At 37.2% G+C, this 21676-nt stretch overlaps 1 protein-coding gene across 1 annotated transcript in view; it reads left to right on the top strand.

Annotated features, from left to right (window-relative positions):
• The window catches only part of SLC9A9 (solute carrier family 9 member A9), a 530362-nt gene that overhangs the window by 167288 nt on the left and 341398 nt on the right, over positions 1-21676 (top strand). The window contains exon 6 of the mRNA XM_045539403.1: positions 3227-3332. Coding sequence (XP_045395359.1) covers positions 3227-3332 — 106 coding nt within the window. The remainder of the gene's footprint in view (positions 1-3226; positions 3333-21676) is intronic.

Here is a 21676-nt window from a genome sequence, read left to right as displayed (position 1 = left end):
GTGCTTGTATCCCTGATTACCAGTCTGAGCGACAAAGTGGACTTTTCTCTAGCTAAGACATCAGGTAGGAAGAGGGTGTACAGAGGAGAAGGAACTGCAAGCCTCAAGTGAAGTATAGAAACCTGCCAATAAAGGATGAATGGAGCTAAAGTAGGATAAAGGCAAAAATAAGTAAATCCCTTGATAAATATCACAGGGTTAAGAAATCAGATTGTGTCTTCTACCTTTCCTATCCACATATGTGTCTAGAATGTTCTTTTCATGTGGTCCCAAGAAGATTCATCTAAATGGGCGCTGCCTTTGAGTCCAGCCTGAGGCTGGGGTTGTCCTTTCAAACCTAGCAAGGTGTGAGCAGAGCTGGTTTGAGCATGTTGACAGCTGTCCCGAAGGCTCTCTCCTGGGCAGGTGCCTTGGAGAGTCTTGGAAATCGTGTGTGTAAGATTGAGCCTTACCAGTGAGCTAATTAAATGAGTTTTTTAAAAGCTCCAAGCTCAGCAGCAGAGTGGGTGGCTAATTTCCTGACTCACCTATTCGACTCATTTGTGGTCCCGGCAAAATACTGCCTTTTGTAGGACACACTGCTTGGCTTTATTTCAAAGCTGTTCCATTTCTTCACAGAGTAGATAGGAATGCACAAAGTAATAGCTTTCTCTTTTGTGTGGGATATCATTTATGAAATGGAGTTCAGTTCTTTGTTCAAAAGGAATCATGGGAATGTCAGAGCAGTTTTGAACAAAACTGGATATTCAATTAAAAGCCTTTCCTTTCAAAGGCCCAAAGTTCTCGTTGAAAAGATACCAAGGGCAGAGTGGACTCCCTAACTGTGGAAAGGAACCCAGGGCTTTCCATCCCTATTTATGAGTCTAGGAAACCCCAGGAGTGGAGATGAACTGCAAGTCATTTTCAGAGCTTGACAATACAAGTAGCAGCTACAGAGACAAACATCAACAATAGAGCTGCCATGATAGAATTTTTTAGTAAAGAATAATTTTAATTTTATTCCGCAAGGTCCAAGCAAAAGGAAAATGTTAACTAAATGCCCTAGTTGAAAACTCTTTGTTTTGTTTAGATGCAGGGTCTTGACTCTATCCAGAAAGGAGAAAGAGATTACTTAGCAGAAGTGCTTGTTCACTCCGCTCCCAGCACCTGCAAAGGCTAAGGGTCGTGGCAGATGTGAACAGCTACATGCAAGTAGAGAGCAGATCTCTGCCATTTCACCTTTTATGGTTAGTATAGGACCTATTTAGCTAGAATGAGGAAATTGACTCCATGCCTGGCATAGTGGGATCTGGCCAATTGTCATGTCAATTGATGACATTTCATTTCTTCTTTTCTTTTCTTTTTTTTTTTTTTTATTCTTGCAGCATCTTCTTTTAAAAAAATTATTTATTTTATTGACAAATAAAAATTGTGTATATATATATATTTATGGTATACAACATGATGTTTGAAATATGTATACCTTGTGGAATAGCTGAATTAAGCTAATTAACACATGCATTACCCCATACACTTATCATTTATTTGTAATGAGAACACTTAAAATCTATCCTCTCGGCAATTTTCAAGTGTACAATACATTGTTATTAAACATGGTCACATGCCATACAATACATCGAAATCCAGAGTCCTTCCTTGTTGTTTCTCAGGCACCAAGACTCACCAGTTCTCCATCCCAGATAGCTCCAGGGTGCTGTCTCCTCTGCTCTGTCCTCCCCAGCATTACTATGTGGCAGTACTGGGCTATAGCTAGTGAAGTGCGAAGCCCTGCGACCACTGGTCTACCAGAACCTGGAGCAGTGGATGTGTAGGGCAGAGCAGGACACGCAGGAGTCTGGAGGCCTGAGTCCTGGCCTCTCCCTGTCCTGGCACAACCCACCCCTCACTGGCATTAGTGGGAAAGCCTCCAGCCACGTGTCCATTCTGCCCTTTGCCCTGCTGCCTGAGCTTTGTTTCCAAAGTTGAAATCAGACTACATCATCTCTCTTATTAAAACCCTTCCTATTATGACAGGACAAGCTTCTGTTAGGACTTTCAAACTCAGCTGCTTCTCTTTCTTTTTTCCCCATAGCACTCTCTTACAACATAGTTACTAGCTTCACTGTCCATGAAATAGGAAAGGAAAGAATAGAATTAAAATACCTGCTCTGCCTTAAAAATTTACCATCAGTATCATTTTCAACCACTCTCATTCCCCCTTGGCAATCAATTCAATGGATCATTTTCCTAATAATTGCAGTTCACACTTTGCATAGCTGTCACATATCAAGGCGTTGAATAGTTTTGATGAGCATAGTTAGTGTGTGATTATTCACTGTCCTGATCTATTCACAGAGGCCCAGCACAAGTACATGGCATACTTGTAACCCTGCAGCAGGCCACCAGAAACAAGTCCTTAGGTCCTGCTCTTAGGAGCATCAAGTCCATCTTTACAGACGACTGTGATCTCAGAAGAGAATGAGAGCTAGGTTTGGTCTCCTCTCCCTTTGAGGGAGTAGGCCACTACGACAACCTTCATTTATTCCTTCACTCATTTCCTTAGTCATTCATGTGTCAAGCAGTTGTTGAGTTTGGTGAATACCACGTGTTACAAAGATGGGCCCCATCCCCAGGGAGCTCACAGTCCCCTCTGTGATAAGTTCTATGATTTCATCCAAATGCTGGAATCCATAAAGGAGTGAGGTGGGTCTCTGCTGAGGATGTTGAAAGGTTGGGAGGGGAACACTTGAGAGGCTCTTAAAGACTGGAAAAAGGGGTCTTTTGTAACAAGAAGTGTGTGTGTCTGTGTATTTAAGGAATGGGGGGATGGTAGCAGGTGGGCAAGAATGGAATTTCTTTCCTGGTAGAGGTAATCAAAATGCAAAGTAGCGAAGAAATTACATGGTGTGTTTGGGAAATTATGGCAAGTTCAGTACGGTTTGAGGGAGGCAGCAAAGGGGAGGCCAGGGGTGCAAGGGGATGTTGCTGGAAGACAAACAGGGTACAGATTGCAGAGCACTTGTACCAAAGAGCTCAAATTTCCTCTGTAAGCAGTGATGAGCCCAAAGAATTCTCTAAGCAGGGGAGTGACATGATCAGATACTTTTGAATAAAGCTTTGACGTTGGTATAGAGGATAGATTGAGAACATCAGCATTTAATGAATGTTTTTTAGAGGTGACCACAACCAAGGAAAACTCCATGCCTATGTCCCAGCTAACTCCACATATTTGTGTGTGTCTTCCTAGTGACGGTGCTGGCCATTTTCCATGAACTGCACGTCGACCCTGACCTGTACACACTCTTGTTTGGGGAGAGTGTGCTGAATGATGCAGTGGCCATAGTCCTTACATAGTAAGTACCAGAGCCTGGTCTATGTTTCTTTATGTAAAGTATGCTTTCACTTGGAGATAATTTCTTATGGCTTTAATAGAATCGTTTCTCTTATGCCATAGAGATACAGGCAATTTCTAGCTTTTAAAGAATTGTTATCACAGAAAATCTCTAATAATGGGCACAATTCATTAGGCATCTAATTTCTAATACTATTAATGGGTTTCACATTCCTAGTTTATTACAAGATACTACCCAGAGGGTAACATTTTTTTCTTTCCTTAGTGCATATATTTAGCTGATTCACTTAGGGTCCCTAAAATGCCCATAAATGAGCTTTGTTCATTTCAAATCAATATCATTTAATTTTTTTTCCTTATACAAGTCACTTTCCAGATAATAGACTCATAGAAGCCCTTGTATTTATAGTGAGTTTGGCAGATTGGAGCTAAAACTTGAGGGTCAGAATACCCTTTTTATTTCTCAATGCAAATAATGCTGTATAGGAACGTACACATCTTTAAATCATCACATGACAAATGAAACTGATGGAGCTTCAGCTAAAAGCTAATGTAATTTCCCTTTGTGCTGGGAGGATTTTCTTTTTGGGATGAGAGCCAGTGCTCTTTTCTCACCTGTTCTTTAGACACTTACCATTTATATTTAATAAATGCCACTTTGGTGACTATGTCAGAGGTCTCATCTTGGTTTTAGATTAAGACCAACATTTGGGCAACTGTCAGATATCCCAAAAGAAGTAGATATCTGATAATTAAATGTGACAAAAGGATTCTATTCTGAGTGTTAATTACTTCAAATGCAGTTGAAAATGTACTGTGAAGTAACAAAGGATTTTTAAAAGTCAGATCGCACAGAAGGGAGTAGGAAACCACAGAGCTGTCCTACTCTTTTTCATTTCTTTTTGCCAGTTGACATTTCTTGAGGCTGCCACCACAAAGTTGTCACTGAATTCAGCCACTTTCAAGTGTGAGTCTCTGAATATGCTTATGTTTCACCTGGCCATAGAGAAGTGTCTTTCCTGCATTAAAAGAGAATATCAGGAGTGCGAATTAAGAGCAAAAGCCATGGGTGGATTCACAAAAGCTAAAGGAGGCTTTTAAGGAAAAACCAAGAACGATTAATTAGGACATCAGAAATCCCTGCCCAAGAAATACTAACATTAAAGGAACATTTGGAGTAAAAATTTTAAGAAATCTGCTGATTCCCTCACTTTTACTTCCTGAGCTGCCAAGTTGTAAAAGGCCAAGCAAAGCAAAACCACTAAAGCGCAAATGAGCATGGGAAAGAATCGTGCAGCTACAACCAGGAAAAGTTTGGCCTTTTTGCTTTCAGCACCACCATTCATATAGTTTTCCATTAAAATGCAGACTCTAAGGATGAGTGTTCATGCCATTGAGCATAAGGCTGGGGAACGATTGCAACAGTCTATTTAGTATTTCCTCTGGTCAATACGTAACTATTACTGGGAGTGCCTTTCCTACCCTTCTACCCATATCTTAATAATGTCTTAACAATAAGATGTGTTTTGTGCCATAGTGAGATCTCTTCCTTTCTAGAAATGAGACACAAGCCATTCTAACTGAAATCTTGTGCTCCCAGCTTTGGCAATTTTGGTGTTGGACAGAGTAACCCCAGTGAGTTCCAATTGAAAATAAAGGTAATCCTAAGTAAGAACATCTGACTTCCAAAAGTCCGAACATCGAAATCTACAGGCTCTTTCTTCCACCTGATGCACTTGGACCCCACCATCCCCTTCCAGGGCTCTGCTGAGTGGCATGTACCTATGATGTCCTGGTCTGGACTGTCCACCAGCACTGTCTGGTGCTAACCACTTGCTCCACCTTGCACAGTTTTCCCGGTGCTGCTCTCTTCACTTATTTTCACTTGCTCACTTGCTTTTCTTAAACTTAGCTTACGGCACACATAATAATCTCTTTACGCATCTACTGACACACACATATTTCCTCTCTTTGTGATGTCCATCTCCTCTCCCAATCACTTTCTAGTTCCCTTTGGAAAGCCCCATTTAAATATCATTTTAAGGTTTTCCATGACTCTCAGACTAAAAGTTCAGACATTTGTCTGTCCACTTCTCTTTCTCTTCACACTAAATGACATATAGCATTCTGACACAACTCTCTGGGGTGGTGCCTCCACGCCTTTGCACATAGTTCACATCTCCTGGGTGGTCCTCCCAGCTTCTGGTTCTGCCTAATCTAGTCTTTCAACTCCTCCTCCACCAGGAATCACTAGCACGCAGGCTGAGCTGCTATTCCATCCCTGTGCATACGTCATCAATTCCCTTCCAGCAGAGCATTGAGTTTACATGCATATTTGCCTTTCTAGACAGTAATTTTTGAAAGCAGAGTCTATGCACTTGAAGTGTGGATTCAAAGAACAAATGAAAACCTCTTTTTGTGTTTCCCTTTCTTAGTTCCATCTTTGTGTGGTTTTGAAGTTTAAGAACAGTGATAGAGCTATTCTTGTAACATGGAAAGAAAAGTTATACATTTTGTTGTGAAATTAGGTATAATAAAGCAGGGGTCCCCAACCTATGGTGAATTGTATAATTATTTCATTGTATATTACAATGTAATAATAATAGAAATAAAGTGCCCAATAAATGTAATGTATTTAAATCATCCTGAAACCATCCCCTCTCTCCCCTATCCATGGAAAAATTGTCTTCCATGAAAACGGTCCCTGCTGCCAAAAAGGTTGGGGACCGCTACAATAAAGAACCCAAATCATCGATGCCTGTGGCCCTTGGACAAGCCTCCAGAGCCCCTTTGGAATGACCCCACACTTTCATTTACCTTCCCACGTTCTGCCGGCAGATGTCCTTTCTTAAGAACCATCCTCTTCAGTTTTTATATTTTTACATTTTTGTTAGTATTGTGGCAATACTGTGCTCTAGTATTTAAGTATTTAGCCACATGTTAAAGTAGCTTTTCTTTGCTAGTCTAAGAAGCAAATGATTAAGTATAATACTGTTTCTTAGGTGAAATGCACTCCAAATTTCAGACAACTAAGATAATTAAATGTGGTGACCAGGTGAGGTGCTATGTCATGTCCCCATGGTTTAAAAGGATCCAGAATTGTGTGTCCTAAAATAAAAGTAACTGTATTTAACATAAAAGTTTTGAAACTAGCTTGTCTCTGACCTATACTGTTATTTCAAGTATATAGGGAATGTCATGCCCAAATGTGTATGCATACTGGTTCAGGAATGAATTTCAGTGATGGATTTCCATTTCCAAAGGTTGTTTAATAGGCTATAAAGGAAGACAAAAGATATATTGAAGAGGTCTCAAGGGATGTGTGTTTTTCAATCCTGAACAAAGACATCAATTTCAGAGGCAGCATGGTAGACTAGAAAGAAGCCTAGATTACAAGTCAAGAGATCTGGTGTCAAGATTCTCACTAATTAACTGTGCAATTATTACAGTTGACAGGAAAGCAACCCAAACTAGGGTAAACAAAAAGGGACTCTGTGTTAGCCGATTTGTCTGAACAATAGGAATTGAAATGGCTCAGGAAAGAATCCAATGAAATGAGCAGGACTCTTTCTTTCTTCACTCAACTTCTTCATGGTCAGCTTCCTCTTCTGGTCACATGATGCCTGCCAGCATTTTCCAGGACTGTCTCTTCAGAGTAGACCAAGAATCTTTGTCCCACCATCCCCAGCCTAAATCTTACTACACCTTATAGATTCTGATGCAGTTTCGGACCTACTTAGAACTAATCACTGTGGCCAGGGGAATGTGCTGCACTTACTATCTCAGGTCTAAGTTACATGCTCATGAGTTCAATGGTATAATCAGCTTCACTTGGAAGCTCATGACCTGAGACTCAAGGAAGGTGGAATTATTGCTCAGGTAATATTGCCATGATGAGGAAAAAGTGGATGCTGGATAGAAACACAACAAAATAAAACATGGATGGCCACTGTAGTAATTTTGTATGGCCATAAAGTCTCTATGCTTGTTTGCTTGTCTATGAAATGTAAGAATGGTGGTTCTATATATATTACAAAATTATTCTGAGCAATAAATAAAGCAATGCAGTTGGAAAAGCTCTATAATCTATTTAATCTATACTATGTAAATATACTTATAATTTATTTCATCATTTTTATCAATATCTGTTATTATACAGATCTGGTTTTATTAAAATGACTAAAGATAGAACTGCTTCTAGTGAGGCATTCCTTCATAAATGTGGCATTTTATGATCCAAGGAGTATAGAGAATAACCATTTTTACATGTGATTTCCTCCATTAGGAATGAATCACTTAGTTAAGACATACTGTGTAAAGTTGATAAATCAAGAAATAGAGGTTGAAGTATATTACTTAAAGTTATAAAGGTGCTCACAACCAAAATTGATATTACTTGTGGAAGTTAGATGGAGGAAGGCAGAGGGAAAGGAAGGGAGAAGTTAACTAAAATTCTACATCTAGAATAGTAAGAAACCAATAATAGACTCTGTGTAGAGTTGATAAATCAAGAAATGGAGATATAGGCATATTATTAAAAATTACAGGGCAACCATCAGAAAAACATTACAAAAAAATTCAATGACAAATGATAAAGCAAAGAAAGCATTTTCAATACACATGTGGATAGGTTAATGGTTTTTATAATATACATGATGAATCGTTAATATCCTTTCTATACCAGATTTACTAGTTATCTTACCATGGGTGAGTTACTTAACCTCTTTTTGCCTCAGCTGCCTCATTTTCTAAAATAGTGTTGGTAATAGTCTTGTCTCATTATGTGGGGTTCAATATAGAACACCTAGCACAGGGCCTGGCTTTTAACGCTCAATACACATTAAATGTTAGCTGCTGCTATTACTCCAGTCATCAAAGACCCATAATAATAGGTAGGCATAATAGAAAAATGGGCAAAGGGCACAAATAGGCAATGAACAAAATATGAAACATGAATGGCCTATGACTCTACTAAATAAGATCAGCTTCACTAATAATAAAAAGAAAGAAATTAAACCAACAGTGAAGTACCATTTTTTACCTGGCAAATCTTCAAATCTTCAGAACTCCAAAAGGAATAGTCATACTTGAGGTAATTCAGGGTGTGGGAAATGGAAACTCTTCTATGTTACTGGTGCAAGAGTAAAGTGATAAAACTTTTACAGAGGTAATTTAGCAGTATTTACTAAGAGTCATTAGAATTTGTGAATCATATGATCCAGCCATTTTATTGCTAGACATTTATTCTAAGAAATAATTAAGAGCATGTGCAACAGTTTTCCCATGGAGATGAGTACATTGATTTGAGCAAGAAGTTGTGCACAGTGGTTACTGGTAGATTGAGTAAATTATAATACATTACTATCATGGAACCTTATACAGTCATTTAAAAAATGACGTAGAAAAAATGCATTGATGAGAAAAGATATTCACAATATATTTTTAAGTAAATAAGAAAATTTAAAATATAATATTTATATTTAATTAAATAATAAAATTTAACTTATAATATCTAATCTGCTTAAAAAATCACAGCCAAATTTATGTAAGTGTATATATACATAAAATTATATGTTATATTATATATTACAGTTTATTATGTATAAAATTATTTGTAGTTATATAAAAATTATATGTTATTTATATATACATATATAATTTATATTTATAAAATCAATGTTACATGGAATCACAAACAATTTTTATTTTCTTCTTTTGGATTACATATATTTATTGGAAATAGAGTAAACTACTTAGGGATCAACTCTGGCCCAAAGAATCCAAATTAACATACTTGACAATTGGCAACCTCCATTTAAATACAGATTCCATAGATATAGAAGTCTGAATTTTTTTTTAATTCATGAAAGAGCAGAAAGAGGATATGGGGTGTTTGGGGCCATTTTTCTGCAAAACAGAAATATTGCCAGTGTTTTACTGAAACATCTACTTGTAAAATAATTCCACAGTGTGAAAATGCCTCCAGATTTTCTTAGAGGTAAAGTAAGTACCTCATTTAACAGCTGGCTCTTGGATGACAATAAATACATACTTAGGTGCTTTTATTCCCTGTTAAGCAAATGCTTATAAGGAAATTCAATGTAGATCTTAAAAGAGAGAGAGAAATGGAACACCAGTTTTCTCTTTTTAAATGAGAGTGTTACACTGCTTAGAAGTTCTTACTAGATAATATCATTTAAGGTGTGATACCAATGAATGCTTGGTACTCAGAGTGAATGACATTTTGAAAGACCACAATTCTGACAGCCCATGCATCTTAAGGGAAATTTAGCATAGAAGGTAATGGAATGGCTGTGAGACTCAGTCTTAGAACTAAGAGGAACCTTGAAATATCATCCAGCCATTCAACAAAAATGTTTTGAAGACCTGCATGTGCCAGCGTGTTGGTGATAGAGATTGGATGGGCACATCCCTGTCCCCAATAATTCATCACTGAAATAGGCAAACAGTAGCTCTAAATGGACTTAATATGTGCAAAAAAACCTTGCCCTAAAAAATCATTTCAGAAAATAGCTGTGTAGGGTTTGCTTATAAAAATATGTCCCTAAGGAAATTTTATTATTTCTCTCAGTAACATCATCTCTAAGTAGATTGCAAGCTCCTCGAAGGCAAAGAGGCTTTTATACTTTTCTCCCTCCCCATAACGCAATTATTTGGTAGGTTCTTCAACAATTACTAAATGAGTGAACTAATATACCTCCTCAGATATAAGGAAGGACATTTTACTAATCCTCTCATTAAAACCTATTCCAAGGGATGGATATTTAATATTCTTCATACTGCTTCTTTCAAGTATTTAGCCACCCTCATGAGCTCTACTTCATCTCCATTAGACCCAGAGTTGTAAACACGATGGTAATAAGAAGGTGTTCCCTTCTGATGAGAATAAACTGAAACTGTTATCACTACCAGAAAGTATAATATTTCTCATGAATCTGCTTAACTTAAAAGCAAGGTTCTTATATCTTGACACATCTTTCTGAAGGTAATTCACTTTGATATTTGCCTTGGAAACCTATAATCAGCAAGAAACTCATTTATTTTTATACCTGTCTAGATATTGGTGTAATATATAATTTAAAAAAAAATAAGTTATGGTCTTTTTGCTTAAGGACTGCTTGTCCTGGCAGTCAATTCCATCCTGACTTCATTTTTCAGACACCAGGTGGCATCACATGGCAGGAATGGGAAGGCCGCCCTGCGACGGAAGCAGTGCTCAGCTAACTTCCGGCTTTAACTCAGAACACTTGTGTTTGTTGCCCACACCCCTGCCTGCTGCTGCTGTCTTGTTTGTTTATTCTCATTCCTAATCCCTGGTTCCTGTTTCCTAGCTGTGATCTGGCATCTCCCCTACCCCAACGCTTAATGTCTTTGTTCACATTACTGGGTCTTGACCTTGACTTTATCCTGTGACTCCATCCCTTGTCTCTCAGATGAGATCTGACATCTATCTACTCACTGCTCCTCCGGAACTCAGCCCCATGACTTAGAACTCACTTTGCTCATGTCAAGCCATGCATGACAAATTGGCCTACCAAAAATAAATAAAAGAAACCATGTGGATGGTTTCTTATCTCAATCACATTGTACTTTAATTTATTGATGTGTAAGGGAGATATAAGTGACAGAAGCCCAATTCAAATTATCATAAGCAAAAGAAATTCATTGGCCTATTTACCAGGGGTTGAGCTGATTCTGGATGTACCAGGCTCAAGAATTCAAACATGGCTATCTATTCTTTCTTTTTCTCTCTTGGCCCAGATTCCCAGTGAGTGCTAACCTCATTCTTTCATAGTGCAGATAGATGGCTTACTCTATGAAGCAAGAGAGGGTGACTAATGGCATCTTCAGGCTTATATTTTTTTAGCTCAAAATAATACTTCATTCTCTCAGTATTTGCATATCAGTCACAAAGACTGTTTGTATCAGAAGATCACCCCTAGGCCAATCACACAGCATTCCAAGGTAATTAAACACAGTGATTGGTGAGATCTGAATCACATCCCCATCCCTGTGGCCAGTGACATGGAATCTATTATTAGAAAAAAGGGGCTGGAGGAAAAGTATAATGGACATTCCAGAGCAATAACTACCATATTTCATGATAATACAATGTTCAGAAATGCTTTATTTAAAAAAACAAACATTCTTTTCTAAATGTAGAGTTGATTTGGAAGGAGAGAAAAGAACATGCCCTAGGCGTGAGAAATAAGAGATAAATCACAGCAAGAATGGGAAGCTACCACTGTCAATGGCCACATGATTTTGTATAGGATACATGCCCACAGGTTTTGGAGCTGGAATCCCATTTCCCTGTGGAAATCAGAGTCCTGTCTAAAGGTTCATTCATGGTCATACACCTTGAGCATAGTTCTCTGAATAAGGCCTGAAGTTTCAGTGCTCCTTCAGTCACATAGACTGTGTCCACCAGCCTTAAGAAACAGTGAGGAAACTTGCTATATATCTAGAATTTGAGCAATCAAAATCCCTATATTTGTGGTATAGGAAATATAAGACAATAAAGTAACAAAAAGTTTTCAGGATTACTGAAACAAAATGACTGCCCCAGCCACATTCCCTGCTCTTATTTCCAAATGCACTGAAAATACTCTGAACTGATATTTATACAACCCAGGCACATGGAAATCACTCCTATACAAAAAAAAAATCCTTCTTGAAAATTAGTTCACAGTAAAAATGTATAGATCACAAAGAGAAATAACTCCATCATGAAGGAAAGCCAGGAGATAAGCAAAACAAAAGTAAATCAGAAGAACAGGTACCCTAAGGAACTAAACCAAAAATCTGAGAAAGATTATAAAATGGGCACATTGAAAATAACAAAAGAGGTAAATGGAGGAGCACAAAAAAATAAAAAAACTAGGAAAAAATAGTACAATAGGAAATAAAAAACTTTTCAGAATGAAAAATGCAAATATTGACATTAAGAACTAAATGGATGACATAAATGTCATATTAAACCAACTGGGGAAAGTGAAGATAAAGTTGGCAAATGACCCAGAATGTAGCACAGATAAAAATAATATGACAGTCTGGTTAATAGATATGGAGGATAGCATAAAAAATCCGGAATACATCAATACAAATTAAAAAAAAACTAAAGAGAACTTATTTGTGGCAATATTTGAAGAGATAATGAATGATAATTTTCTAAAATGAGAGAGAAATTTAAACATCACATTATGTCCGAAGGATAAGTTAAAACAAATCCATATTCAAATACATTGTAGTTTTTGGTTTCATTCTGTTGTGTTTTTAATTTTAAAAAGCTTATTTGAGCAGACAGTGATTCATGAATTGGGCCACACCAGACCACAAGTGGTTGGCCCTCCACCAAGGGAGCCTGGGGGAGAATTTTATAAGGTGTTTGAAGAAGAAAGACAAAGAAAAAATTTGATTGATTAAAGTATTGTGAAATGTGTAGTCATCAAAGACAAAGTGGAAATCTTGAAAACAACCAGAGAGGAAATGGTTTATTTATAATTAAGATCACTTACACTTACTTATAATTTGGATGGCAATAGTTTCCTCATTGACAGCAATAGCTGCCAGAGGACAGAGGAATAGTAGATTCAAAGTATCGTGGGAAAATAACTGAACAGCCTACATTCTAAATTCAACTAAAATGTAGTTTAGGAATAAGGCCAGGCACAGTGACTCACACCTGTAGTCCCAGCACTTCAGGAGGCCTAGGTAGAAGGACTGCTTGAGACCAAGAGTTCAAGACCAGCCTAGGTAACATAGCAAGAACCTGTCTTTACAAAACAATTTTTTAAAAATTAGCCAGGCATGGTGGTGTGTGCCTGTACTCCCAGCTACTACAGGCTGAGGCAGGAGAATCACTTAAGCCCAGGAGGTCAAAGTTGCAGTGAGCTACATTAGTGCCTCTTCACTCCAACCAGGGCAACAGAACAAGACCCCAACTCAAAAAAAAAAAAAAAAAAGATGAAATATATTTTCTGATAGATCATCAGTTATAAAACTTTCAAAGGATATAATTAAGTAGAAATAGGAAACTGAACTTAGAAAGAAGTGAGAAGCAAGGAGCATAGAGCAAACAAATTAACAGCAGAAAATCCTCTTCAATTTGGTGTAGAAATGCTGAAATCAATCTGTACCTGCTATGAAATTATAGGTAGTCTTCAACAATTTCAAACTGTGCAAAGGATACCTGTGTATTAGGAAAATGGTAAAGTACATTCCTTGGGGCTCTTCCAGTTTTCTTCTCCAGGGTTTTGGGCTCTCTCTTTTTTAGGTTTGGTATCTCCAGTCTTGGAACTTGTCATATTTTCTCTGGAGGCTCTCCTTCATCTTTGTCTTTGTCTTCGTCTTCCTAGTTTCTCTTGCTCTGTATTCTGTTTACCGGTGTGGTTTTTATCATCAGATTTATGAGCCACACTAGAAATCCACCTGTTCCGTTCTCCTTACTTCCTGGGGAGAGGCTACCTCCATGAGTTGTAAGCAGGGGACATTTTCTACCACACCAGTTGCTATGCTGTGTAACAGTGATGTTTTTTAAAATGTCCTTTATGTTCACAAATGACTTTGAGGTGATTTTTCTAAGCAAGAAACCAGTTTTAAGAGAGAGTTGGAGGAGGTAGTTCTGTCTTCTGCTATATGTCATCATTAAGTCATAGTACCTCCTTATTCATTTTAGCCCCCTGTTTGGAATTTCATCTCTAGATTGGAGGGCCCAGTGATGTTTTCTATTCTGGACCCAGAATGACCAGCCATGTATTAGGAGAGTGACTTTGCACTACGCAAAGTGCACGTGAGGCACAAGTGAAACTAGGGTGCTGATATACTAAAGACTAAGAAATTACTGACCCAGGGATCAGACTATATACCCATGGTGGTATGATCAGTTCATTTTCTTTCCATAGTCAAGCAACTTAGGAAGCTGAATCATAATCAGCATCCACTTTATTAATTCACCACAGGAAATTACTGTCATCAGGATTTCAAGTACTCCAAAGATCACACGATGAAAGCAGCCTTTCCTGTAGGCAGGCCTGCATATAAAAGCAAATGATATCCAGAGGGTTGTGTGGTAAGTGTGGGGACCGATGAAGGATAGATGGATGTGCTGAATGTTTGTCTGCATCCTTCACACAAAAGGTGTGGCTTTGAAATGGGTCTTGAAATTTTAAAGTACTTAGCACCCACCCCCTAAATCTATACCAACATTTAGGGTAATTAAAAACTACTCAAATTTAGTAAGATGACTAAATCTTGTTCTCTCCCCACTACACAAAGGTGGGATGGTGACTCGCAGTGTCTAATTCTGTGATACTTCCATGACTAACTGATTCTTTTTCTGATTGACACATTGTACCTTTGTCAGTATACATGAGTGCCATTTGTCTCTATCTGGTGGGGGCATTGACAGGGACCCGTGGCATACATGCACGAGATGGCACCTAATGACCAATGGTAGTTCACAGCTAGGTATCAAGGCCACCGATGTGAAGAACTGATCATGACTTTGGCCTCAAGTGAGGTAAGATTTCCAAAGGTGGCCGGCTGCACTAGCTTCTAGTAACAACATGATCTAAAATGCTGCATGCTAAACATTTTGGTGGGGGTCATAAACTTCTTTTAGAATTGAAGAAAGGTATAGCTCTCACCTCAGGGAGGGAAAAGTGTACATCTAAACAAAACACAAAATTCTGTTAATACTTTCAGGAACTCTGGATTAAGAATTTTTCATCCTAAAGTGTATTTTCTTTCTAATGCACTTAAGCATGACTTCTCATTCTGAACAACCAAGAAAATGCCTTTTATTTCAGGTGATCAATTCTGAATTCTTTTCTGAGAAAAAAACTTTTCAGAGAACAAGGGGCCAAATCAATATGCAATCATAATTTTGGTCTAAATTAAAAGCTCTCTCTTGGCCTGGAGAATATAATCTGTTCATATTACTTGGGCTTTGTAATGAATTTACATGGCAGGCTTATTGCAGGTTTTATGTAGGCTCTGCTTTTCTGGGGCATGTAATGCTTAGGGAATCTGATTAAAACTTTGGGAAGGAGCAGCTGTTCGGCAATAGAGGGTGAACTCAGGGCCCATTTTTCAGAGCCTGACTGCAGGGCTGACACCTTCTCCAGCTATTAGATGATAAATGAACTGTCTTTGAATGCCCGGCTCCTGTGTTAATAGCTTTAAAATATCGGTTGTTTATGGGAAAGAAGTTGGGAGCTCTTATCAATTTTTCTGTCCCAGGGATCCTCAAATACATCATTTTTTTCATTGCCAGAATGACAAACAGTGTTGAGGGGGAAACGCAGAACTCCTTTCACCATTGAGATGTTCTTTATGGGTTAACAGCAAGAGTTTCTCATTTCAAAAGATAGTAGTGTGAGTGCCCAGTAAATTCTTCCACTAAATGAGACACATAAAATCCAGACCACCCTCTTGCAAGCATTATCCTGCAGTATCAGAATCATAATGTAGTTTCAGCTAATTTTTCTAAAAGTGATTAATTCAAATTGTAAATATGAAAGTCAAATTCTGAAACTTGAGCCAAATGGCTTATTTTCAGAATGGCAGTTAAATGGTCAAATTTAATCTAATGCCATTAATGTGAGCATGCTATGTTTGAGGCCATTAAATTAAATCTTCACCCTCATATGTTCAGAGGTTTATCCTTTTCCATCTTTATCCCCATTCCCATTCTCACTTGCCTACTTTGCTTTTATGGGGCTCAGAATATTTTCCAGGTAGAGTTAATTCTTACTTATGCAACAATTGCCCCTTTAGATTTTCAGACATTGTCCATTGTTCTAATAGCTGTCCACTTTTAGCCTTTTCACTAGCATGTTTATAAGAAAACCTTATGAAAAATGGAAATATATAAATATACACACACATGCATTCAATTTTCTTTTTACTAGTAATTCCGGTAAAAGTTTTGGTAGAAAAACTTTAATCTTAGAACATTCCTCAGATGTGGATAGCATGTATTTTACTTCTCTATGGAGAAGTAAAGGCTGGACTAGGAGTCTGGATTCTGATTCTATCGTTGACTAACTTTATACCAATGAGCAAGTCAGTCAGAATCTTCAAGTCAGCTTTCTCATTTCATCAAGATGGTAGCTTTAATGTAAATATCTATTCTCATGTTAAAGCATAAAGTCTGTTGGGATTTTAGACGTGAGTTACACTGAAGCTATAGATTATGAAAACAGATAAGTTCAACTTTATGGAGAAACAAAACTGTAGAAAACCAAAGCCCAAAACATGTATAGTTACTTCATAAGATGGATATAAAAGGCTATTTTATCCATAAAGCAGGAATGAGTTGAACTTTAAAATATAAAATCATAGAAATTTAAAATAGTAAAATAAAAATAAAATACTTAATAGATGAGCTGATATGATTGTCTACTTAGAAAATACAAGAGACTCAAAGAGCAACATATCAGAGAACTTGGAAATCTGGTTGGACAGATGGATGATTGGCATACAAAAAATCAATGGTTTTCCTAGACTTCAGCAACAATTAATGATAAAACATAATGGAAAAACTATTTTGCTCATAATAACATTTTAAAAATTGAAAATAATTAGAATATCCTTAATTAATAAATGTATAAGGTATCTTAGAAGAAAAATCTTAACTTTAATAAAGGACCAAAAAGACAATCTCAAAAAATGGGACCTACTATAAGGTAGGATGGGAAGATTCAATATTGTAAAGTAGACAGCTCTCCTTCAAGTAAAGCATACCTGCAGTGTGACCTCACTTCTAAAATCCCAACACATTTTTTTAAGGTGATTCGAAAGTTCATATGAAGCTTTTGCTCAAGACAGCAGGATAAAATATTTTCACTCTACTAGACTCCCTCAAAACAAACTAAAACTAAGAAAAGCACTGAAAAATAGAAGTTTCATAGCCCTTGAAACAGGGACGTAGTTCCAACTCTAAACCATAAACTATGAAATATTTTAAGTATAAAGTATTGCTGCTATATAACGTGAAATCTTAAACAAGAGACAGTAAGCTGCTGAGCCAAGTCACTTTCTCTCAGACCTGGCAGCACATCACATCACTGAAAGGACCAGCCAATGTTCCGCTGTTTAGAGCGCGGTTAAGATCAGGTGGCTGGGCCGAGGGAGAAGTGGGGAGAAATAGTCTGACTCTTCAGGATGGCAGCCGCATAGAAATCATGCTGACACATCCTAGTTTCCTAGCCAGGGACACTGCTGGAGGCTATTTGCATGGAAGGAGGGCAGGGCAGTAATTTCCAAATTAAAACATAAGATATCTGTAATTTATGGGGTTTTTCTCTATGGCACCTCAATTTGAATACCATGAACTATAAAAAGATGTACTCCCAATAGAAAGGAAATAACATATTTGGTGACAGATGCTTGAGACAACCTGTGGCAGTTTTCAAACATGGTCACCAAATTCTTTGACACTCCTCCTAGAAGTGGGTCTATGTTCCCCTCTGCCCCCTGAATGTACAGAATACAGAGGAAGGCATGCTGTGCAAGTTTCCAGGCCGAGGCCTTAGGAATCTAGCAGCTTCCATTTCCTATCCCTGGAGTTCTGCCTCTTGGAACCCAGCCACCTTGCCGTGGGGAAGTCAAGCTGCTCTGTGGAGAGTTCCACCTGGAGAGGGAGTGACAGCCAGCAAGATTTGCCAAACATGTGGGTGATCCATCTTTGAAGTGGATCCTGCAACCCCATTCCAGCTGCCCCAGCTAAAACCATGTGGAGCAGGAATGAGCTGCACCCACTGAGCCCAGCCCAATTTGCAGAAATGTGAACAAAATGATAATTATTTGAAGCCACTAAGTTGTGAGGTGGTTTGCTATGCAACAATAGATAACCAGAACAAAACGCAAATTTAAACTGTAGTTGGCCTCACCTTATTCTACCTTATTTCACCCCTTTTCTGATATTATTCTTTAATAAGCAGCCAGTATTTTTAAAAGATGAGTAATAATCAAAAGGGGGGAATGGTATATGTTCATCAAAACTTCAAAGTAATTTTTTTTAAATGGTAGAGGAAATTGAAGCTAAAGAAGATCTGATAATCCCCAAATATAAAGTATTACAGAAAAATTTTAAATGAGTTCTTCATTATTCACATCATTCCTGAAAAGAAACTCTAGAAGGATTGCAGAGCTAAATGTTAAGAAAAACTATGAAAATATTAGGAACCTTGTTTAGAATTTTGGGATGTCAGTGGCCTTCCTAAATGATTCAAAATCTAGAAACAATAAAGAAAAAGATTAAGCAATTTAACTTCTATTTTAGAAGACAAAGACTTACAGACAATGTGGTTTCTCTCTCTGTGTGTGTAAATATCAAGCAAATAAAATGTTCAGAAAGAGACTCAAGGTTTCATAGAAGAGGTGCAAAATAATTAAGGAAGATTAAAAGCTAAATAGATAAAATCACTAAAGAGAAAAAAGACACTTTAGATGCAACAAAAATAGAATGAACTTCACTGAAAACATTGTTAGGGACATAAAAGATAGATTCGAGGAAACAAAACAAAGTAGAAAAGTACAAAGATATAATAATGACTATAGATAATATGATAGAAATGAATGGTAGACGGATGGAAGAAAATGCATGAAAAATATCTTAAAACATGGTACAACAATATTCTCCTGAAATGATATAATAAATGGGTAGAAAGACTTAAAGGACTCACTGGATCCCAGGAAAATTTCATTTGAAATAATCAACACCATGAGATAATCTGGTAAAATTACTGAATGTCAAGCTTAAAGAAGAAATTATGGGAGCATGTAGGCAGAAAATTCAAGTCGCTTACAAAAGCAGAAATAATCAGGTTGGCCTTCGACTTGACCACAGTGACATTCAATTTCAGAAGATGGAAAAGCAGTACATTTTCACTTCTGAGGGAAAGCATGTGAAACCCAAGCCAAATTGTTCTTCCAATATAAAGGCAACAGATTGGGTGTTTTGATAAATAGTGTGGGGCAATGGGCTATTCCTTTGGGAGAAAAGTTAAATACCTAATTCACATCATTCCTGAAAAGAAACTCTCGAAGGGTTACAGAGCTAAATGTTAAGAAAAACTATGAAAATATTAGGAACCTTGTTTAGAATTTGGAGATGTCAATGGCCTTCCTAAATAAGATTCAAAACCTAGAAACAATGAAGAAAAAGATAAGCAATTTAACTTCTACTTTAGAAGACAAATGATGAAGTAGAAGAAATACTTGCAGTATCCTTGACAGTCTTAATGTCTTACACACAAAATGAACACCTACCAATCATTGTGAAAAAGACATAAAAAATTGAATAAAAAATATGAACAAGTAATTTATAGATCTCTATGTGTGTATGTGTGTTTATAGTTATAGAAATCTCTCTATATGTCTGTTCAGTATTAGGAAGAATACTTTTTGTCAGTGTCAGCCAAAATTGTAAATAGCCTAGAAAAGCAACTTCTAGTAATCTACCCCAAGAAATATTTGCTTACTTTGACAGAGATACATATACATTGCATCTTTGTAATAACAAAAATGTAAACAGTCAAAATGTCTATTCGTAAGAAAGGGATCAAATATATTGTGTTACATACAAACTATGGAAAACTTTGGAGCCTTTAAAAAGTGCATGATATGAAAAAAACTCTAGGACATTTTAAGTTACAAAATAAATTTTCTGAAAATGCGTAGTGTAGCATTTCTACAAAAAATTATATCTGAGTAAGACTACTATAAATGTAAGGAAATCATTTTTTACTCTATATACTTTCACGTTGCCTTATTCTCTAAGGCAGGAAGTTTATTACTGTTTTACTTCTCTACTAAAAATAATTTAAGCAATAAATGCATTTTAATAGTAATAAAAGTATCTCCCTTACTCTTGTAATATAAGTTTTAAGTTGTGTTTACTGCTGTATCCTGACTGAGTACCTACAACTGGCATAATTGTTGACTCTTTATTATTAAGTACGTCTCTGTCCATTAATGAATGAGTGATTGGTTATGTAGTGAGGATCCAGTGGGAGGGTGTTTGTAAAAGGCTTATGCAAGCATAAGGTATTTATGTGACAGCAAAACCTAACTTTAAATGAGAATAAAATCCTAGGAATGCATGCATCTCTCGTGCCAGAACATTTGATTGAAAATTAAAATCTTTGGCCAAACAACCAGTTTTTTGATTAGTTTGGTGACTTGGGATAGAATAGGCCTAACCCAGACCTAATAAAGCTCTAACACTCTTGCTCAGAATTGTGTCCAGGTTTGTGCAACAGTTATATTGGTTTCCTAAACCATGAGAACAGCTTATTCAATCAGTCAAAATGAGATATTATTACCCAATGTGTGAATTTCCAAAAATATAAATGGAACTTTTCTCTAGCTTCAAACCAAACCCTAAATTTCCCATTTAGATTATTTTTTATTTGGAGTTCCAAATTCCTAACCATATAATAATGTATAAAATGTATGAGATTTATGTACCATGAACTTTTCTCAGGAAAATAAATTTACATAAAATGAAAATTTATTGCCGGGGTGGAAGATCTAAGTACTTTGGGGGCCAGCTGGGTGATATAAATGTGTGATGGTCTAGGATACAAGACAAAAAGTGCTGGGGCCAGTGGCTAAGTGGAGGGTACATGCCTTCCAAAAGTGTTTTAGGTTCAATTTTAATTTTAAACAGTGTGATGGCCAAACATAATTGGATGTGGCCAGTTTGTTATCCCCAGGTTTAGTTGCAGTAAACCTTCCACATCCATTAGAATCTTTTCATTGCGACTCCATCTGAGGCCACTCTCATTTCCACCTTTACTTTTTTGTGCCTGCTGTTTGATCAGCCAGGAATTCTCTGTAAGTTCTTCTGTCTCCAAATGGCAATCATTTTGCAAAGCTGAGATCACATCCTACCTTTCCAAAAAACACTCTCTAGAACTTTCTAGGTATTGGTTCCCCCATCTGAACCCTCAGAGAAAGCTTTATTTGGAACCACAGAGTAAGACAGGGAGTTAAAAGTCAATAATCCAATCATGGCTGGAACGAATTTCCAATATGATCAGTGAGGCCACTCACTCAGATTTGGTGATCTCAAAAGAAGGCAGGACGGGTTTGAGGAGCAGGAAGTTCTTCCTTCCACTCACCTCTTACCCACTCCCCTATATCTTCCAGCCATGGGTTCTAGTCCGGCCTCTGAGAATCATATGGTACCTGGCAGCCATTGTTTTGTTGAGCCTGCCCAGTGTTGACTAGCAAAGTGTTTTTTAGAAAAATTTGAATTTGTTGCCCAAATTTTAAAAATCAAGAGAATTAACATAAAAATCCAGATTTCTG

The sequence above is a fragment of the Lemur catta genome, chromosome 1 (genome assembly GCF_020740605.2).
Source record: "Lemur catta isolate mLemCat1 chromosome 1, mLemCat1.pri, whole genome shotgun sequence".
Lineage (NCBI taxonomy): Eukaryota > Metazoa > Chordata > Mammalia > Primates > Lemuridae > Lemur > Lemur catta.
Note: the sequence above shows the minus strand (reverse complement) of the source record. Positions and strands in the feature narration are given on the sequence as shown.